A 21,978-nucleotide genomic window follows, 5' to 3' on the forward strand; every position below is an offset into this window, starting at 1 on the left:
TCTTGATGCATTATATACAAGACAGTTTTGGGCAGTTCCAGCTCAGTTGTTACAGACTCCTTCCAACCTCAGCTGTGTGCACACTTTTTTTTTTAGGGGTTATAAAATATAATATCAGATCAGGCCAGCAGATTTTCCAGGGTCTACCTTTCTTGTCTGCTTTTAACATAGTGGAGAGCATTAACATGTCCTGTAGGGAAACTAAATTTAGATCACATGAGCCTCAAAAACCTGGCAACATTGTTTGCTGAAGGGGAAAACCATCATTAGTGCTGGCTTTGAAGGGATGTATTCTGTTTTTTTTTTTTCTGGCTCCAGTCGTCATCCTTTTCAAAAGAATAAGGTGGAGGGAGCTTCGATTTCTTAACCTTTGAAACCTCATACTTTCCCATCAGACCAGGGGAGGGAGGAGAAGCCGACGGAGAGGAGCGACATCAGACGAGAGCTGCGACATTGATAGAGAACGCAAGAGAGCACATAGATCATGATTCAGGCCAGCTTTAGAAAAAGGATGGGTTGAGGTTTCAGCCTCCTTTTGTTCTGCAAAGATTCCAAACAGTGATGCAGCTTAATATGATTGCCTGGCTGGAAGAAGCCAGCTTTGTTTTGAGCACATGAACCCGTTAATGTGGAGGCATTGACGGAGGAGACAAAGGGGGAATCAGCGTCTTTTTTTTTTCATACTCTCAAAGGCTGCTGAGAAAGAGTGGCTTTATTATTATATTCACACAGACATCAGGATCGTCTTTACCAGTCACTGGAAATATTACAAACTTCTATAGTATCTACTTTATCATCAGACATTTAAGAAACATGTCAACAATACAGCAGCCAGTATGTCCTCCTTCTAAGTTAAGATTCCAGTGCTCTGTTTTCTGTTTTGACCTGAGAATGTATGCGGCTTCAAGGCCGTTTTGGAGCACCCTCATTTGCCAGGCAGACGGCAAACCAAAAGGTGTTGTAGTGATGGAAGAAGGCTAGCAAACTGGTTCAAATATAACTGATTCTACCCGACCTAAACAGCCTCAGCATTCTTCTAAAAAAAAAAAACTCCAGGACAATAAACGTGGTAAATCTAGGATGAATATTTGAAAAATGGAGATCCGATACAGTGCTGGCTAAACACTGAAGCTTCTCTGTCCTGCACATAGCCAACCGCGTGAGCATCGACTCTAAGGAGGAGGGGGCAGCGCTTTTTGAACTGCAGTACCCATTTTAAACACCAGGTGTCAGAGCTCCATATTGCTCCTTTAAAGGGGCAAAGGGCAGAGCGTAGTGGGCGGGATGGGATATAGACCCGCCCCTTAGACCTGAGCTTATTGGCCTTCTTGGGTTGAACTATTGCAGAGTGAGTATATTGACAAGACACTCGCGATTGTGGATTTGTTTTTATGAGGAAGAATGTCACCAGTGACATCTGACATTTGATTATCTCTCCAACAAAATGTTCCTGAAATAAACTCTTGACGTTGCCGTGCCGTATCTAGGGGGGGAAGTGTCAATGATCAAACCAAAGCTTTCCTGCGTCATGTTGAAGGCTGACAGAGTCAAAAGGTTTCAGATATTTCTATCTGTCTAGCTCTTTATTTTTTCTGCCTGCCTCTTGTTCGTTTCACATGTGCTTCTCATTTTCTCTTTCCTCCACACCCACTGCTTACACATTAACCAGAGATCTGTTTATGAAACTGGCAAGGAACTCGTTTTGTAAAGTTGTCTTAACCAATTTCAACTCTGCCTTTTTTGTTTTTCTACATCCATGTTGTCATCACAATTTTGCAAAGTAGAACACATAAACATCCCATGGCAGGTGCTGGAAATAGAAATTCAAAGCACTAACAGCTTAATTAGCCCTGCAGCTCATTAGACTCAGTGTACTGTATGTTTTACCTGATGTGGCATGGGGCTTACAGGGCCAGGAGACTTCATAGGCTGAGGTTTAAACTTGATACAGTTTCTTTAATTGGAGCTCTATTTTGTCCCCATTCTCACTGAACTGGAACTCTTACAGGATCATTGATGCAAAAGCTTTTGCAACACTGCTGATGTGTGAAGAAAGGAAAATCATTTAATATTAAGTATCAGATATTCCAGTCTCTTCTTTTTAGGGCCTTTTATGCTAATAGAAGATGTAAGTGGAGACATTTTTCAAAGTTAAATGAGCATCCTTACAAAGGAATCATAGTCTTTTATGTGTATATTACATACTCAAGCATGTGGGCCTCTCGTATATGAAGATTAGTCTCACATTTATTAATGTAACAATGTTTTATATTATGATTTATTACTTGTTTTTTCTAAGGCCCAATTTACATCATATGTAAGGTAATAAAAATCAACCTATGAGCTTCTTTTTCATTTTGTTCATCTATACATTTTAGACCAATATTATACTTTTGACTCCACAACATTTAGGATATTTAACAAGCTAAGTCACTATTGCTACAAGTAGACTGGCTGTAGCTCTAGTGAATAAGCCTGCTGTACTGTATTACCAACTGTATTACCAACTGTATTACCTGGATGTAAACAGGTACAGTGAAGGGATAGCATCTGGATGGAGCAGTGCCATGTGGCAGTATTTTGATCTAGACTGTGTCACATTCAGGCATGTGAATGTTAACCCGCAGGGAGGAAAGAAGACTGGCATGGCTAGCGATGCTAACCTTAGCAAAACTGGGCAAAACAAATCTTTTTGCTTCACTGTTTTCTGAGTGTTTTCTTACCTTAAGTCAAAAAGTCAAACAAAATGTATATACGTTTAGCCAACTAGGGACTTAGTCAGCTAGGAACATCTGTAGTTACAAGATACTTGAAATAGTAATCAATGGACTTGATCGTGTATACAGTGGTAATTTGCATATTTCAGCGCATTATGTCAGTGCAAGGTAGTTTGGCTTCACTTTTTTTCTTACAACAAAAGGAGACTGAGATGCTTTGTCCATATTTATATACAGTCAATGGATGGCATTTGTTTGAACCCCAGTTGTAAATGAACCTGAGCTTGTGTTGCACTTTTCTAGTCTTCTGGATACTCAAGGTGCTTTTAAACCGCAGGTCACACCTACAGATTCACACCCTGATGGTAGAGGCTGCTGTGTAAAGAGTCCATCAGTATTAACTCATCCATTCATACACATTCACACACTGATGGTAGTGGCCGCTGAGTAAAGAGTCCATCAGTATTAACTCATCCATTCATACACATTCTCATGCCGTTGAGGAAGCAGAGGGAGCAACTTGCGGTTAAGTGTCTCGCCCAAGGTCATGTCGGACATGTGGCTGCACATGCAGGAGCCGGGGATAGAACCCCTGACCTTGAGCCTCAGCCACCCCAAAATAGGATGCATTGTTATGAATGAAAGCCTCTGCAGACCAATGAACAAAAACAAGGGGATGATGTACTTCTTAAAGAGAAGCATTTCAATGGTTGTGTGGCATTTGTCCTTTAGCGCCTGTGACATTTAATTGCTGTTCTATAATGTCACCCTTCATACTGGGTGTTGCAGCACTTGCATGTGTAATGGATAAGGATCGGGATTTAAATGCACGCTAAGGCGGGCATTTCATAAGGGAGTGAAAAAAAAATCAATAGAACAACGGCTCAGATGTGTAACGTTGCATTCTTTATTCAGAGTGTCCTTGACGTGCTGCACTAAGGTAAATATACAAAGCAGCTTTTAGAGAGCCTTTAGGTAAATGCCACAATTCTTACTGATTCCTCATTTGAAATCTGCGAATGTCACATAGAAGATGCAGGTATCATTCATACTACCTTTTCATCACCACAGATTTGCTGCTTTTCTTCTCAGCCATGGCAGCTCTCTCTCTCTCTCTCTCTCTCTCTCTCTCCCTCTCTCTCTCCCTCTCTCTCTCTCTCGCTCTCTCTCTCGCTCTCTCTCTCTCTCCTCATCCCCTCCCCTCTTTGCTCCCTATAAATAGTGGGTGACTGTTTCCTAGCATTGAAGTGCTTCTGCATGCATGCACAACATCCAGACACTTGAAGGGGAGTGAAAAAAAAGGATGTGCTTTGCTGCCCCCTGTTGGCAGGAAGTGTGCAAAGCTAACAAAGCTGCTAACTAGAAACAATTTGATAATTTCACACATGCACCAGGAGAGAGTAAAAATCCACTTGTTTGGTGTGATTATTTAAAAAAACAGACTCTGCACTATACTGCACTGTTTGTTAAAGCAACACTGTGTCATGTAGAAGTGAACTGTCTGCTGCAGTGTTATGGTCACCTCATGCTGGACAATGCGAACACACACAGACCGGCCATTGTAGCCGGGGCCAACTCTGGCCCTCCAGTAAATGAGCCACTCGCCTATTGTCCCCCCCCCCCCCCCCCCCCGACAAACAGCCTTTCCTCCATCCCTCCCTCGCCCCCTCTCTCTTTCAGGAGAACTGTCTCTCTCATGTTGACAAGCTGGCTACCACTTCTGCCGGCTTGTGAATATTTGCTTTTCCCTTTCAGCACCTAGTTTATTTACATACCTACTGTAGAGTATGTACTTTTTTTAATTATTTTTTTTTACTTTTATTCACCAAAATGTGCATACACACACTCACACAATAACAAAAAAGAGATACAAACAAGAGGGGAGCTGTGGTACGATACAGTTTTGCAAGCAGATTTAGACACAAACAAACAAACAAGCAAACAAAACAAAACAAAAGGAAAATGGTCAGTAAATAAAACAAATGAATTCGAAAGACAGACAAAATAAGTAAATGAGCAAACAGGACAAAAAGAAAAACATGGGGACAGTATAGTAACAAAATGATGTAAAATAAAACTGGTGGGATAGGTTGTACACATGGTGGAGATTTTTGGTGTTATTTGTTTGTTTTTCACTTTGTATGGGTGCTAACATGAGGATTGCCTAATACAGACTGTAGAGTATGTACTTAAAGTAAAAGCGGCTAGACGAGGACTAGTTTGTGACCTCCAGAGAGGACAGTTTCAATAAATCCTTAGATTTCATTTCAAATAGGCCATGCTGTAAGTCAGATTTGTAAAGTGCTCTTATTGGACTAATGAGGTACTGTTGTTTGATCTGCATAGTGTCCCAGTAATCCCTCTTTACTGTCCTTACACTGCTGCGTCTATATAACACTCACTTGTTTCACAAAGTAAAAAGTGCTGTCCCTGCTGGTTTTTTTTCTGCTGATAACACGGGAGGTTTGCATCAACAAGGGCTAACTGCTGCTATCAGCAAACAACAGAAACTCCTCAACACAGCCAGGGAACGTCTTACCCAGCTAACCCGCCATGCTTACCGGCTGCTTAGTCTTTCTGCTTATTTCTGAAGTTGCAAAACTGTCAGCTCTCAGGACAGTGCCATGTGGCATCTCCCTCCTGCCTTCAGTGTTGAACATGTTCCTATGAGCACCATGTAGGGAGGCATAAGTCCTCAAGAGCGGGCATCCAAGGTTCGATTCCGACCTGTGGATCCCCACTCTCTCTCTCTCTCTCTCTCTCTCTCTCTCTCTCTCTCTCTTTCTGTCTCCCTCTCTCTCTCTCTGTCCCTCTCTCTCTTCTTCTATCTCTAACTCTCTCTCTCTCTCTCTTTCTGTCTCCCTCTCTCTCTCTCTGTCCCTCTCTCTCTTCTTCTATCTCTAACTCTCTCTCTCTCTCTCTCTCTCTCTCTCTCTCTCTCTCTCTCTCTTTCTGTCTACCTCTCTCTCTCTCTCTCTCTCTCTCTCTTTCTGTCTACCTCTCTCTAACTCTCTCTCTCTCTCTCCCTCTCTCTCTCTCTGTCTCTCTCCCCCCTCTCTCTCTCTCCTCCCCCCCTCTCCCCCTGGTTTCTGTCTTGATCTTAAGTGTGAACACAGGAAAAGTCAGGGTTGAAATTTATCCTGACGCAGCTCCTTAAGCAGCGATTTAAAATAAATAAAACAAAAAGGCTAATGCTTCAGCTTGTTCTCTGTGTTTTCTCTCCACTTTAGTTGTTTGTGGGCCTTTCCTTCCCCTACGAGGGTCCCGCCCCCCTGGAGGCCATCGCCAACGGCTGCGCTTTCCTCAACCCCAAATTCAACCCGCCCAAAAGCAGCAAGAACACCGACTTCTTCAAGGGCAAACCCACGCTGAGAGAGGTGACAGGACCTGCACATGACCTGTGACTTAAAGGTGAAGGCCTTAAAGGTTTTTTTTATTTACAACCTCTGCTCTCTCTCTCTCTGCAGCTGACCTCTCAACATCCGTACGCTGAGGTGTATATCGGTCAACCGCACGTGTGGACGGTGGATATCGAGAACTCTGCAGAAGTGGAGAAGGCCATCCGCTCCATCCTCAGCCAGAAGGTAAAAACTGAAAACGACTGAGACTGTCCTGACATCTCTGTTTTGGTATCTGAAGCAATCTTGTATCTGGTGTTAAATCATTAACAGGAAATAATTTCATTACTTGGGTTCAGCCTGTTATGAGAGCCTTAATTTCCATACCATTATACCCTATTTATTGTCTGTAAGGCAACCCCTGTACCCCCCCCCCCCCCCCCCCCCCCCACTCCCCTGGCCTCACACTGCTCCAGGACTAACCTCTTGTTACCCTAAGTGAGTCCTTGCATAGCTACCTTTTTTAAACCATAAGAAGAAGAAGTAAATCCTTTCCTTCACAGCGTCCTTGTTCCATGCATATTTAAATCCGGGGCGGGGGGGGGGGCTCGGGACCCTGTGTTGTGTTGCACTCCGCCTGGCGAGCCGGAACAATGGCTTTGTTCACTGGACAAGCCTGCAGAGTCTCATATGCTTCGTGATCCGTGGCAGAGCTACAGCCTACCAGGCTCCAGCTTGGCTCGTGCGCACACACACACACACACACACACACACACACACACACACACACACACACACACACACACACACACACACACACACACAGAGAGCAGCAAGTGACTTGGTTCTGCAACAAAGGCTTCAGTTGTTGCTGCTCACTGCTTGAACGTTCCTCTGCTAATGAGAGTCTGTGGACGTCGACAGGACTCACAGGAAAGTACAAAGAGAGGATGGCAGACACACACACACACACACACACATTAACATTCACAGATACAGTGGGGAAAAAAATGCCTGTCTATTGTCAGAGTTGTGATTTGTATGTAAGCTCAATCAATCTTTTTTTGGTCTCTCTGTCTGACCTTTGTGTTTTCTGTTTGTGTGTTCAGATTGAGCCCTACCTGCCTTATGAGTTCACCTGTGAGGGGATGCTGCAGAGAGTCGACGCCTTCATCGAGAACCAGGTACCGCCTCCCCCTACTCTTAATTAAAGTTGCGATATGTCCAAAATTCAAAACACTGAAGAGAGCCGTCCAACTGTCCAAATACAGCTGTGGTTCTTAAGTAATGCCTCAGTTGTTTCAAAGCTCCCCCCGTGTTGCGCTGAGATGCACTTCCTGTTGTGTGACATCATTATGTTTTTTTTTTGTCGTCAGGACTTCTGCCACGGTCAGGTGATGTGGCCTCCGCTCAGCGCTCTGCAGGTGAAGCTGGCCGATCCCGGGCGCTCCTGTAAGCAGGTGTGTCAGGAGGAGCAGCTCATCTGTGAGCCATCCTTCTTCCAACACCTCAACAAGGACAAGGACTTGGCCAGGTGGGACTCCACAGACAGACACACAGACAGACACACAGACAGACACACACACACACACACACACACACACACACACACACACACACACACACACACACACACACACACACACACACACACACACACACACACACACACACACACACACACACACACACACACACACACACAATACATAGAGACAAAAACAGGTATGAAAGAATGTCTCTTGTTGTCCTAAAAGTGTCCATTAGGTGGCAGCACATTACAGATTTTAATTTATATCTTGTCATAAAGTGTAAGCTGCAGTACCATGTTATTACCACTGGAGGGCACTGTGTGTTCACATGTGTTCATGCCTGATTAAGTGGAACATGACTGGACTTGAGTGGATTCATCTTCTCTCTTGCAGCTTTTTATTAACCCTCTTGTATCACTATGGATATTTTTGTCCATTTGGTCAAATGTTTCCTCTTCATCTGGTTATCATTTTGTCTGTGTCAGTGCATATGGCACCATTTTTTGTAAGAAAGTCTCTCTCTTGACACATTTTAGAATGCACATTTTATTTTCTTTAATAGATCAATAGAACACTGTGAAACATGTTTACTACCCTCTTAAGTCATTAAGGAAAAAAATGTCCACTTCCAAAAATCTGATATAAAAATAGAACAGATTGATATTTATTTCTTTTTTCTGCATACATCTCTTAAACAACTTTAGCCCTGCTCAAAACTATCAAATATTGAATCATTTTTAAGAATTTAACCCTTTAAATGCCAGACTGATTTTTAAAAAATCCCCCAGCCACCAAATATTTGTTATATGGAAAATAACTCATTTTTGTGTTTTTTTTCATGAATAACAACAGTGACATCAAGTAATCAAACTGGCATTTAAAGGGTTAAATTCTTAAAAATGATTCAATATTTGATAGTTTTGAGCAGGGCTAAATATGTCGAAGATTATCCAAAATATTGACTTTGATGCATTGTTAGTTTTTGTGTAGCATCAGATTTAAAATGTAGTTCCCTGTTTGGACAGTGGAGGGCCAAAATGTCCAATTTACAAAAACTGATATAGAACAGATTGATATTTTTTTATACTTTTTTTTGCATAAATCTCTTAAACAACTTCAGCCCTGCTCAAAACTATTAAATATTAAATAATTATCAGGAATTTAACCCTTTAAATTCCAGAAACACATGAACAACTCTAAACAAAAATAACAAAAAGCATACTGATTAAAGGACGTGTGTGTGTGTGTTTCCGTCAGGTTCGGTGTGGACTGTCAGACAGTGGAGTCCAGCTCGGACACGGTGGTCCCGGCCTACAGCGAGGCTCGTCGCCACTGCATCTTCCAGTCGGACCTTCTGCTGTTCAGCTGCGCGGGCGCCCACCAGTCACTGCAGCGCGTCTGCCCCTGCCGCGACTACATGAAGGGCCAGGTGGCGCTGTGCAAAGACTGCCTATAGCAGGGACGCACACGCTGCTGATGGGAGGGGGCGGGGCCTGACAGAGGGGGTGGAGCATCATTTCATGGAGTTAAAAAAGGAGCAGCTTAACGAGTGTGTTTGAGAGACATGGACACACACTCCATGGGCATCATGCAGCTGTCAATCAAACACATGACAGAGGTTTTTTTTTTGTCTGGATAGAGAAAAAAACATTCACACGACTGCAGGTGTTTGTCATATTTATTGTTTTTGTGAAACAGTCCTGCAGCCAAACTGGAGCACCCCTCTGATTCACCAGCGGGGGGCGCTGCGAGTCCTGGAAGCAGAGGAACTTTACTTGAATCAACAAAGGGAGTCACCTCAGACGATTTAAACCCTGACCCCGCCCCCCTTCACTCCTCCCTCTCTATCCACCTCCTCCTGGAATAATATCTAGACTGTTTATTCTTTAAGTAGGTTTGCACTGGACTGTCATGCCTGGAGGCTCGAATCCCCCCCCCCCCCACACACACACACACACACACACACACACATACACACACACACAAGAACCCAGTTTTACACTGTAACCATCCTGTTCCTCTTCACTGAGAGCGGACATGTCATGTAGGTGTCGAGGTTTTTATTCTGATCACTTCCTGACACAAGCGCCAGACTCCCTTCACCCCGTTCAATCAGCTGCTGTGGATCGCTCACACACACACACACACACACACACACACACACACACACAGTTCCTTGATTTCATGTCTTCAGTTCAACATATTTAAACGACTGACGTAAACTGAGCGCTTTGAAGAGAACAAAGTGTGTGTGTTTTTGGGGCCAGCTCCTCATTGGGTACTGGATCAGGGAGGGGGCGGGGCCACAGTGAACCATGTGATGAGTGGGCGTCTTAAAGCAGAGTTTACACCTTAGATGCAGGACAGCCTTCATGGCCAAAGTTTCCCGAAAGGCTGCAGAGAAACACTGACATGTTTACACACACACACACACACACACACACACACACACACACACACACACACACACACACACACACACACTAACCACACACACACACACACCATCCAGCTGTCAATCATTTCAAGTCAACTGTAACAAGATGAAACCATGCCAACAAAGAGTTCCTGCGATGCAGAAAACCTCTCACTCCTCGTTTTATTTGATTCATCGTCGTTAGGCTTTTTTTTTTGCCTTTTTTTTTTTGCCTCCAGAACAAAAAAATTGAGATGAAATGAAAAGAATTAGTTGTTGATGTTGTGGTGAACGGGGAGGAAATGCACTACGTTAATCTATCCGCAGAGGTTTAACAACATACTAGTAACACTGTATATTGTTCATATGGGTTTGAAAGTTTTCCTTTTTTTTTAATTTATTTTGTATACAGATCTTTATCTCTGTGTCTTGCTGGAAATCTTCTTTTTATTTATCGGAGCAGGTGTCTTTAATTTTTTTATTTTTTTTTATAGATTTTTATTTATGGATAGTAATTTAAGAAAAATTATAATAAACAAAAAAAAGCTAATGGGGGGGGGTGTTGGCTTTGTGTGCTGTTGTTTCAGCTTTCAGCAGTGATGTGATGAGGAAACCCCCAAATCACTTTTTCACAAGCAAATTTAAAAAATGATGAATTCATGAAGAAGACATGATGTCGACCCTCACTATAGATTCTTCTTCTCTGCTTCATTTCAAATGAACTGTTTATCAAGTTGAAACCTTCGATCACTGGAAGTAGAGAGAACCCTTTTGTTTAAGTAGAAACTTTCAAAACAAAAGCATGAGAAAAACTGTTTGGAAATGCAGAAGAATTAAATTTCAAAACCATGCCATTAACAATGTTATTAATCGTGATTATCTATTGAAATTAGCTGATTAATCGTGTTTTTTAAATGAATCATTTGACAGCCCTAGTTTTAAACTGAAATCTAACCACATGATGTATCTGTTGATTGGATGTCGTCCCCGTCCCCCCCCCCTCATCACTGTCTCTGAAGATGAACAGCAGTAAACAAATGTGCCTCATTTCATTGTGAAAGCCAGCAGGAGCCTCATCCACTTTGTGCTTTGATTTCTTCTTCTCTTGTTTTGCACACGTTCAGCCTGAACGCTTCAGGGTCTCACCTGGACTCTCGCTGCGTCAGCTCGGCCTGTTTTTATGTTTTCTTTTGTGTTTTTTTTTAAAGCTGGTCCATGATCTGCCGCCAAGTTTCTTTTAGTTTTTTTTTTATTTAAAAAAGAACATGATGTGCCTTTTCATGCTTACGTTTGATCCTGCTTCTGTTTTGACTCCCAGCGAGTTTGTGTCCTCGCCTGACGGGTCTGTGTTTGTTTGTGCGTCACTGTCCGGAGCTCAGGTCGAAGTCACTTCAGAATCATTTAAAACGCCATCATGCAAAAAGAGTCACTCAAGCTAACGTCACACATCAGATAGAGAAACTGCTTTCTGCTTTACCTTCCATAAATCAGCTTTAGTGTTCAGTTAAAGCTCCTGTGAGGAACTTTTCTGGGTTTGTTTGGATTTTGTTTGGATTTTGGTGACAAAGCTGATTTACTGATTTTGTTCAGGTGTAAGAAGTGTTTTTGTAAAAATCTCATCCTGCTGTCTTTAAGGAGTCAAATGTCACTTATGGAGAATCTTTGGAGTTGTAAGGTCAAATTAGCCTGTTGCTAACGTTAGCGACACCTACCCTGCGGCGGCGCTTTCAGACATTAAAAATAACTCTACAGAAATAGCCTCTTTATTCTTAGGACTTCATCTGCGTTTGTAGGTCGTAGAGAGTCGTCACTATTGATTTCATAACCAGCTAAAATCTCCTCGCAGCAGCTTTAATTAGAATTCATTGTAGCATTCGATCTGCTATTTAAAACAATTTAAATTCTTTAGGCTCAAACCCTGTGTTTTGATTGGTTTAGAGGAAGTATGCTGACACAGGACTTTTAAATAAAAAGTATGAATCCAGTCTGAACTAAAAAAAAATTTAGTAATATGATTTCCCATTTAGACAAACACTTTTTTTTCAGGTAATAAATGGAGAAAACTAGGTGTTCACTGTTTTTGGAGTATTTAGATGAACTCAGCACACGTTGGTTTTTCTTTTTATTGCCTTAAACTGGATTACTTGCAGCTACTTTTTCTTTCTTTTCTGCACTTCCTGCCTTGTGGGCTTAAGCTGTGATTCTGTCATAAAGAAAAGTCAGAGGTGTGATTCATTTAAAGAATAAGGCTTTCAGAAAATGATAATTTGTGTTTTTTTTTTTAATGTCAACGACTCTCTGTGCTGTCCCAAGTTAGCCAGTCTTTAAATACCTGGACTTTACGAGTTTACTCCAACTCTCAGCACAAAGTTGATTTGTTCTTTATGACTCATAAAAGTTTATTGTATAATTTTTCAAGACATTTGTTGAGAGGAAGAAACACATGTACATGTCTGAATCAGAAAGGTGGTGACTGTAAAAATGATTCTAAATTAATAGAGATAAATCACAGACGGATTTTTTTTTTTTTGTCAAATGAAGCGTCTAAAAAAGATGTTTTAGGGTTTGCTCTCCTCCTCCTCTGTGAGCAGGGAAAGCCTTTCTTTTCTTTTAGTCAGGTTTAGTCACTGCATGCGGTCCGTCACACTATCAGTTGCTTTCCTCGACATATCTGTCTTTCATTGAATGTCTGCATTAGGAACACTTCACAGATATGAAACGATATGTGTCGACTGTCAGTTAGCATTCAGCGTCTGAAACACAGAAGCCGTGATGATTGTGATCCAAGCAGTGGAAGATGATTATCACAATGACAACATGTTTTTTTCTGTTCTCACAGTCCTTGACGAGTAAAGAGGGATATAACTTTATTTTTTAATAAACCCTTTTTTCTGTGACAAAAGGCTTTGACTGTTTTTTGTTGTTGTTTTTTACATCACAGCAACACAGATCGAGTATTTACACCAGTACAGGATAAATAAAGTTATTTTTAATTTTAATGAACATAGTTATTGTATGGTATGTGTATAGTTACTCCACCAATCAGAAGCGCTGACTCGGCTGACCAATCAGCTCACCTGTTTCCTGTTGATGTTTGCTTCCTGTCGTCTCGTGCTGTGAGGAGGACGCTGCTGGAGAAAGTTAAGAAAAGAGGATTTATAAACAGACTTCCACAGATGTCTCTTTTATTGAACTGGAACATAGAGGAACTATTCAACGGAAAAATGTGGATGTTATAAAGCCCTGGGCGACAGCGGCAGGAAGGTAAGCTAACAAGCTAACTGATAACAGCCTAATTAACCGTGAGCGTTAGCATTAGCCTTGTTGTTAATCTCTACAGTGTTTAAAAGTGTGTCTGATTGAAGTTTTTTTCGTATTTGAGTTAAATATATATTTATACAATAAGTTATAATGTTATAATGATTCAGATCGTAAACAGGAATATTTTATATAAACGTTAATGTATACTGCGTCACAGTTTCCGCTATATTGGAGAGCGGAAGTTCCGCTTTTAACGAAATATATATGAAATAATAATAATAATGATTTTAATTGTTGAAATAAATCACAAACGTCTACTTAGAAGTTTAAAGTTTAACCTGATATATGAATATTTCATCTTTCACTCCAGGTGTAGCTACAGGTTACTTTGCACATGTTAATGAAGACATAGATCTTATTGAAGATGTATTGTTGCAGATTTCATGACATCAATGCATTAAGTGTGTAATATATACTTTCCTCAGATCTGCTTTAAACTGCAAATAAAACCCTTCTGTTTCTGGATGAACAGCTTTGTTTGTAATTGAGTGATAATGATTTAAATCAAACTTTTACCTTTGAAAAGTTCACGAATAAGTCATTTATAATCAAGTTAGATTATGTATGTAGAATCTTTACTCTCAAATGATCATTTTTATGACAAAGTGAGGTTTTATTCCTGTTCATCTTCCCTCAGGCAGCTCTCTATATAAACAAGGATGAGGCTCTCCCTAGTGTTTGGTCTTTGTATTGACCAATCATCCACCATCCTGTATCAGTATGTACTGTATATAAGTATATACAATCAGAAAATACATTTTCAGGCTGTTTCTCGTGTGGGTAATCATGCCTTTAAGCACTCAACATAAAATATAGTGTGAGGTAAAGAATTGTTTTTTGCTGTAAGAAAAAATAGAGCAACAGCTAATATCCATCCTCACATGAATGGTGGTTCTTGTCGGTGATGATGAGATGAAATTATTGATCCCTGTGGTGAATAATTAATTTGTAACAGCCATAAAGTAATACTGTGTCTTCTGTTCCATATTTGATTATTGTCCATCCATCAGACTGGAGTCTCAGATGACTTCTGACATCCAGGCTATCCTGCAGCTCCTTCAGAGGCAGACCACAGCCGGGCCCCCCGCCTACAGCACTGTCACCTCCAGCCCCGAGTACCAGAGGCCAGCCATCAGGGTCCAGCCTGTGTCTGCCTTAGTAATGACCTGGAGCTCTCATGTATTTATTGCTGCTCAGAACAGAGTTTTATGAGTTTTTATTCAAGCGTTTCAGATCAATAAAATACTGAATGTAGAGTATGTAGGGCTCAGAGTTAGTTTATATTGAATATACTGATTTACTGTGAATACAGATGACATAGTATACAACTACAATCCGTCCATACAACCAAAACACAAGCACAGGTTTATTCATCTAACATACAGTACGCTCCAACAGTGTTAGAGAGTCATCATGCTCTACCATCACTGGGACATATTTATAACTTCTAATCAAAATAAACAATAGTCTGAAATGAAAAGCCGGGCACTCATATGAACATTGAAATGGGTTTTGTTTGCTGTTAATGAGGACCATGGAGATGTTCCACAGTCCTGAAGCTTCACAAGTCTGGTTCAAACAAATCAAAGCTCAAGTTTTTAGAGTATAAATCATTTTTATTTTCACTTTTTTTTTAATATACTAGCCAGTCCTTTTGAGATTAAAACAGTCTTTTTATTTTGAAGGTTTTTATGCCTTCATTTGGAGACAGGACAGAGAAAAAGTTGGGAGCAAAATGCGACAAAGAAGCCACAAGTCCGATTCAAACCCGGGTCTTCCGCTTGGAGGACTACAGCCTCGGTAAATGGGGCGCACACTACCCACTAGGCAGCTAACCAGCGCACCATTCTTGGGCTTTTTAAAATTCCTTTTCTTTAGAGGGTAGGACAGTGGGTAGAGTGAGAAACTGGACTGATAAAGTGGAGAATGACCCAAACCCACCGTAGCCTCTGTACATGGGGCGTGTGATATTACCGTTAAACAGATGATTGAAACTTAAAAAGTCTTTGTTGGTCCAATTAAAATGTAAACATTGTCTTTGAATCATCAGCTGCAGGAAGCAAAGAGATGGTCCGCTACATCCACGTCAACTCACGTAGAACTCTGTTCAACGACTCTTTTGATTTATTCACCAGATTGAATAAGGAGTGAAAACTACAAGACCTTACATTGCTGCGGGCAGCCTTGAAGATTAAAGAAAGAACCCTCAACTCAACCTAACTTATAACTTCCTGTAGCAGTCCCTCAATGACCTAGATACAGAGAGAGGCAGTGAAATGTCCACATAAATTCTTTCTTGGTGTTAACATATCATGTATACAGTGTCTCTCGTTTATTTAAGTAAGTAAGTCATCCAACACTGTTAAGTACATTATAAGTTAGTAAGTTACAGAATGGTTATAAGTAAGTATGCCAACACTCTTAAGTAACTTTCATCCAACACGTTTAAAAAACGGTCAGACACACTTGATTTTCTTTTTCATAACCCTCTACTTGTGTTACTCATGAAACACCAGGGGGAACTTTGCGCCCCTAGCGGTTCCAGGCCCCGGGGCTGCTGGAAGCTGGAATCGATCTAGCGTGTTTACATTGCGGTGCTTTGGACTATTCCACTCGGCCACCGGCCCCTTCACACTTGGAGATGTGTTCCAATATTTATTATAATACATTTTAATACATTTTATTTAAAGGCGCCTTTCAAAACTCTCAAGGTCACCTTACAGAGCAGAGATTAAAAAAAAAACAACAAGGTAACAACACAACGATAAAATTAACATTAAAAAAAACTCACAAATGTACAGGATGTAAAGGAGTTATGAGAACGGGTGGAGAATGATCAGACTGAATATGCCAGTTTAAAAAGATGTGTTTTGAGATGAGATTTGAAAATGGAGAGAGTGTCGATATTACGGATTTGTGGTGGGAGGGAGTTCCAGAGGTGCGGGGCAGAGCGGCTGAAGGCCCTGGACCCCATGGTGGACAGGCGGGCGGGTGGTGCAGTGAGTTGAATGGAAGAAGAAGACCTGAGAGTGTGGGTAGGTATGTTGATGTGCAGGAGTTCAGAGATGTAAAGCAGAGCGAGGTTGTGGATGGCCTTGAAGGTGAGAAGCAGAATTTTGAAGGTGATGCGATGTTTAACCGGGAGCCAATGAAGCTGCTGTAGGACAGGGGTGATGTGATTAACAGAGGGTGTTCTGGTGATGATGCGAGCGGCAGAATTCTGGACCAGTTGAAGTTTGTGGATGGACTTGAGAGGGAGACCAAAGAGAAGGGAGTTGCAGTAGTCAATGCGGGATGTAACCAGGGTGTTGACGAGGATGGCAGTACTGCTGGGAGTGAGGGACGGGCGGAGGCGATTAATGTTACGTAGATGGAAATAAGCAGACCGGGTGACATTATTGATGTGAGCTTGGAATGATAGTGTGCTGTCGAGGATGACACCCAGACTCTTAACCTGAAGGGAAGGGGAAACTGAGGAGTGGTCAATAGCCAGAGAAAAACTGTCAAGTTTGGAGATTGTTGATTTGGTGCCAATGAGGAGAAGCTCGGTTTTGTCACTGTTTAATTTGAGGAAGTTGAAGGTGAACCAGGATTTGATTTCTTGCAGGCAATCAGTCAGGGAAGTGGGCGGGAGGGAGGAGGTGGGTTTGGTGGACAGATAGAGCTGGGTGTCATCCGCATAGCAATGGAACTGGATGTTACACTTACGGAAGATATGGCCAAGAGGAAGGAGATAGATGATGAACAGAAGGGGGCCCAGGACAGAACCCTGAGGAACACCAGTGGTGACTGGAAATGGTTGGGATTTGAAGGTTCCGAGTTGAGTGAACTGAGTATGACCAGAGAGATAGGATGAAAACCAGTGCAAGGGTGTGTCAGTGATTTCGATGGAGGCAAGTCTGTCAAGGAGTGTGTGATGGGAGATGGTGTCGAAGGCTGCACTTAGATCAAGGAGGATGAGGATGGTTAGAAGTCCGGAATCAGCTGCCATGAGGAGGTCATTGGTGATTTTTACCAATGCTGTCTCTGTGCTATGGAGGGGGCGGAAACCAGACTGGAACTGTTCATAGAGGTTATTGTCAGACAAATGAGTGTGAACCTGAGATGCAACTGTTTTTTCAAGAATTTTGGATAAGAAGGGTAGATTAGAGATAGGACGGAAGTTGTTGAAGTCATTTGGGTCTGCAGCAGGTTTTTTAAGTATAGGGGTTATTGAAGCTGACTTGAAAGAAATGGGAACAAGACCAGAGGTGAGGGAGGAATGTGTGATGACCATTATTAGGGAAGACAGAGGGGGTAGGCAAGCTTTTACTAGGACAGTAGGGAGAGGGTCTAATGGACAGGTAGATGGTTTTGATTTCTGAGGTCAGATATTTCAGCAACAGAAGGAAGTTTGAAACTTGAAAGTGAGTGAGAGAGAGGAGGTAAGAAGACTGGGAGAGATGAGATGTTAGGAGTCAGTTGCTGGTGAATCTTGTCTACTTTGGCAGTGAAAAATGACATTAAAGAGTTACAATAGGCGGTGGAAAACAGATGAGAAGCAAGAGAGTCTGGTGGTCGTAGTATGTTGTTGACGATGGAGAATAGTGTCCTTGTATTCCCTTCACCTGAGCTGATGATACCTGCGTAGTGAGTTGATTTTGCTGTAGAGAGACTGTCCTTGTAGTGGAGAATGTGGTTATTGTACATTTCTCTGTGAATAAGAAGTCCAGTTTTCTTGTAGAGACGTTCCAGGCGACAGCCTTTTGTTTTGAGTAGGCGAAGTTCAAGTGTAAACCATGGAGCAGAGTGGGTAAATGAAACAGTCCGGGTTTTTAAAGGAGCCAGGGTATTTAAGAGGCTATGAAGACCATCATTGTAATGAGAAACCAGTTCATCGGGGGTGAATAAACAGTTTATGCTGGGGAGGCTGTCAATGCCACTGGAGAGAGCAGTTAAGTTAATGTCCTTGATGTTGCGATATGAAATGACACGTGGCAGATATTTTTTGGATAGTGTAAGTTTGACATTGAAAGATATTAACGTGATCAGAAATGGGAAGGACATCTGCAGCGCAGTCAAGAGGAGTGACACCAGAGCAGCAGATTAAGTCCAAGATATGTCCTTTGGAGTGTGTAGGAAAATCAATATGTTGCTGTAATCCAAAGCTGTCAAGGCAGGATGTAAAGTCCTTCGTCAAGGCATTGTTAGTTTTATCCATATGTATATTAAAATCTCCCAGCAATATTATGTTAGGGGAGAGTGAGCACAGATGAGTTAAAAATGAAGCAAATTCATTCAAGAAATCAGTATTGGTTTGGTGGACGATAGACAGTGGCCACTATGGTAGGTGAAGGCCCATTCAGTTGTAAGGCAATAGATTCAAAAGACAACTGGACAGGGACAGAAACAGGCGACACTTTCCAATTCTCGCAGTAAACTATCGCGAGACCTCCCCCTCTGCCAGAGGCACGGGGTTGACAGATGTAAACAAACCCTGGAGGGGTACATTCATTCAGCTGTGAAAAGTCATTAGGTTGTTGCCATGTTTCGGTTAAACACAAAAAAATCAACCTTACGGTCAACCAGGAGCTCCTGGAGGAGAGGACCTTTGCCGGTAAGAGAGCGGGTGTTGAATAATCCGAACTTGACATCGTTGTGGTCGTGTTTGACCCTGACGTTAGCCGACCTGGCTAGGCTGGCTAGGACAGTGTGGTCAACTTTCCGGCTGGAGTTTCTTCGGGGTTGGTGAGATGAGGACCAGATGGATTGTATTGGTGTGGACTCGTCAATTTGAAAGCCCCGTCGGGAACCATGGTGGATATATTTCCGACGGGCATGACAAGCGATGTCCAGGTAGAGATGCAAAGCCGGTGGAGGATCGGACAGGTGGAAGCGTAGTTGCAGGAGCTCAGCGGCTGTGTAATGGAGTACCGCTGCCGTTGGGTTGAAGACCAAGGACAGGGCAGTCCAGACGAGCACGGACCATACAAACATTTTATTAATCCACATTGTTGCCGGTGATGGACTGGATAAGGGCTCCGGCAGCAGAAGCAGCCCAGGTGAGGAGTGGGAGCCCTACACGCAACAGGTAAGCTAAAAGGCTACCAGTCCAAATTAACTCACCGGGTAATCTGATCTTTTGGAAGTATGTCCAGGGAAGAATACAACAAATGCAAAAGGTCCATAGATCAGCAAAAACAGTCAGAGGAACCGGAGAGCAGCGGCAGCTAAACGCGCCAGCGTTCACTCAACCGCCAATTATCATCGTCACTTCAAATTTGCCTGATAAGATTCAAACCCTCCATCACCAGACACAGTGGGATTCGAACCTAGGCTCGTTCGGACTCCAAATTCAATCTTTTGCCGTCAAATGTGTTTTTTATTCATCAGCTGGTCTGAAAATAATGGGGGTTGTTCAGTACTATGCTCTTCATGATTACAGTAAATTTGAGGTAATTTGATTGAATTATGGCTGTTTTATTGAATTTACTAACGTCTGTTGTCCTCTGGGGTTAAAATGACCTGCATTAGTTTACAAGTAGAGAGTTGAAAGATTTACTAGTAGACGGCAAAAATTCTTCATGTTAACTTGTAAGGTGCAAAATGTCTACTAGTGAGGCTCGGTATGGCCAGTCCTTTAACATTAAATGAGTCTGGCAATTTAGTTTTCACTATTGGAATTTACATTTCAACATGTCAGCATATCAATCATGTAATTTCGACAAGTAAGAATTGCATTTTAGATATCTAGAATTAATTTGTGATATTTGTAATGTAAGAACAATTGTAGATATCATAAATGAACTTTGTCACTCAAATAATTGAATTTATGATATCTAGAATGAACATTTTTAGTGAGAATTGAGTTGAAAATTACATCGTGGATATGTCGGCTTGGAATTCTAACATGTCAAAAAGCAATTATTAATATCTATAATTTCTTAATGATTTAATGTTAAAAGGGCTTGCAATAGGCTCAGAAATGTTTACTAGTTAACTAGTAGTAGCTAAAATGTCAATTAGTCACACTAGGGGGAGCAGTTTTCACCTTACTAGTTTACTAGTAAAGCCCCGTACAGTTTACTAGTAAAGGAATAAGTGCCTCGTTGTCCACTAGTTAAAATAGTAGGTATCTTTTTGGCCTCTGCAGCAGCTGCCCCTCACCCAGCAGCCCCTCCTGGCCCATCACCCAAAAAACAAGTGCAAATTCTGCCCTCACCAGAGTGATCTCAAAACATTGGAAATGTGCCAAAAATACAGTGCATATATAGATCATGCATTTACTACCTGCCTCACAGGCAGGCATGTAAATGAGGTCTTATTGACCTTAGATCTCAAATGGAATAAAAGAAAATGGTGCTAATGTGTTTGAATTAAGTTGTTACTAAAGGTGTAACACAGAATTGGGTTTAAAAATCCACTTTATATTCTTTAAATTACAGTCAAACTGGACGGGGTCAGTTTGACCCCGGAGAGCAGCAGGTGTTATTATTTGCTGCCATTCAAATGATTCAAACACAGCATCTTCACTAAACTTATACTTAGAGATAGACATATACCACTCTGTGATAAGTCAAAGAATCAAAATGATATAAATTCAAAATATTTTTTTTCCACTCAAAAAAAGGGTGTCCTTTTATGTAAACAAGATCTATTGGCCCTAAAAAAAAAATTAAAAAGATAAATTGCATGGTAATAGGTTGGACTGAAGTCAGACTAAAGGTGTAACACAGAATTGATTGAATTAATTTATGTTATATGACTCAAATTACAGACAAACCGAGCGGGGTCATTTTGACCCCAGAGGACAGCTGGTGTATTGCAATCGGGAGGACATCACAAGGGTTAATATAATCGAGCTCATAAGGTCGGTGAAGAAGAGTTATGAGCATATGAAAGCTAATAAAATCAAGGAAGAAGAATTTTTAAATAACCGTTTGAACTTGTAAATGTTTCCTTTAATTTACGTGTTTAATCTGAACTATCTCATTGAGCTGTAAGATGTACTCTTATTCAAATATTTGAATCCTAATCAAATAAGCAGATTTAATCAAATTGATCATTTCAATTAAATTAATAAAAAGGTTTGTGGTATTTTCATTAAGAAAAACTAAAAACTAATTTAATTAACTAAAAGGTAAAAATGCAGCTTTAATATAAATAATTTACCATACAATGATGTAATCTTAAATATCCAATTACTTTATTGTTTTACAAAACTAACTGTCACAACAACAAAAACTCTAATTAAATTTAAAGGTTGAAAATAAATGCATTTTATCGTTTATAAATCACTTTATATATAGAGGACGCCCTCTGGTGGTTAGTTGTTGGTTACTGCACTTAATAAATGAATCACTGCTGTTTCTTTGAGTAAATTAAATACAGAAGGCTGGATTAAGTCTATTCATATTACTTTATCAAGATGAACATTTAATCTCTGAGCTCTGTGAACAGTAATGTTTAGAAAATCATTTTACCTCAGAGCTACAGCACAGAGCGAGGAAACACCTGCACACACCTGTACAAAGAAACAAGAAGAAAACCCTGAATGTTGAGTTTAAACAACAACTTTCTCTATCCGCTCGAGTGGTCCAGGGTCGATGTTAACTTTGGTGCACCTGAGCGTGATGCGCAGCAGCAGAAGTGAGGTTGGGCGTGGCTTCCATTGG

General features: G+C 41.3%; 1 protein-coding gene across 2 annotated transcripts in view; it reads left to right on the forward strand.

Annotated features, from left to right (window-relative positions):
- Positions 1-12,907, forward strand: part of mgat5 (alpha-1,6-mannosylglycoprotein 6-beta-N-acetylglucosaminyltransferase) — a 92,196-nt gene extending 79,289 nt beyond the window's left edge. For both annotated transcript variants that reach the window (XM_020651729.3, XM_065951711.1), the window contains exons 13-17: positions 5,948-6,094; positions 6,185-6,301; positions 7,165-7,239; positions 7,432-7,589; positions 8,845-12,907. In XM_020651729.3, coding sequence (XP_020507385.1) covers positions 5,948-6,094; positions 6,185-6,301; positions 7,165-7,239; positions 7,432-7,589; positions 8,845-9,043 — 696 coding nt within the window. In that variant the 3' untranslated portion in view covers positions 9,044-12,907. The remainder of the gene's footprint in view (positions 1-5,947; positions 6,095-6,184; positions 6,302-7,164; positions 7,240-7,431; positions 7,590-8,844) is intronic.
- Positions 12,908-21,978: the final 9,071 nt, after the last annotated feature.

Source organism: Labrus bergylta, chromosome 24 (genome assembly GCF_963930695.1).
Source record: "Labrus bergylta chromosome 24, fLabBer1.1, whole genome shotgun sequence".
Lineage (NCBI taxonomy): Eukaryota > Metazoa > Chordata > Actinopteri > Labriformes > Labridae > Labrus > Labrus bergylta.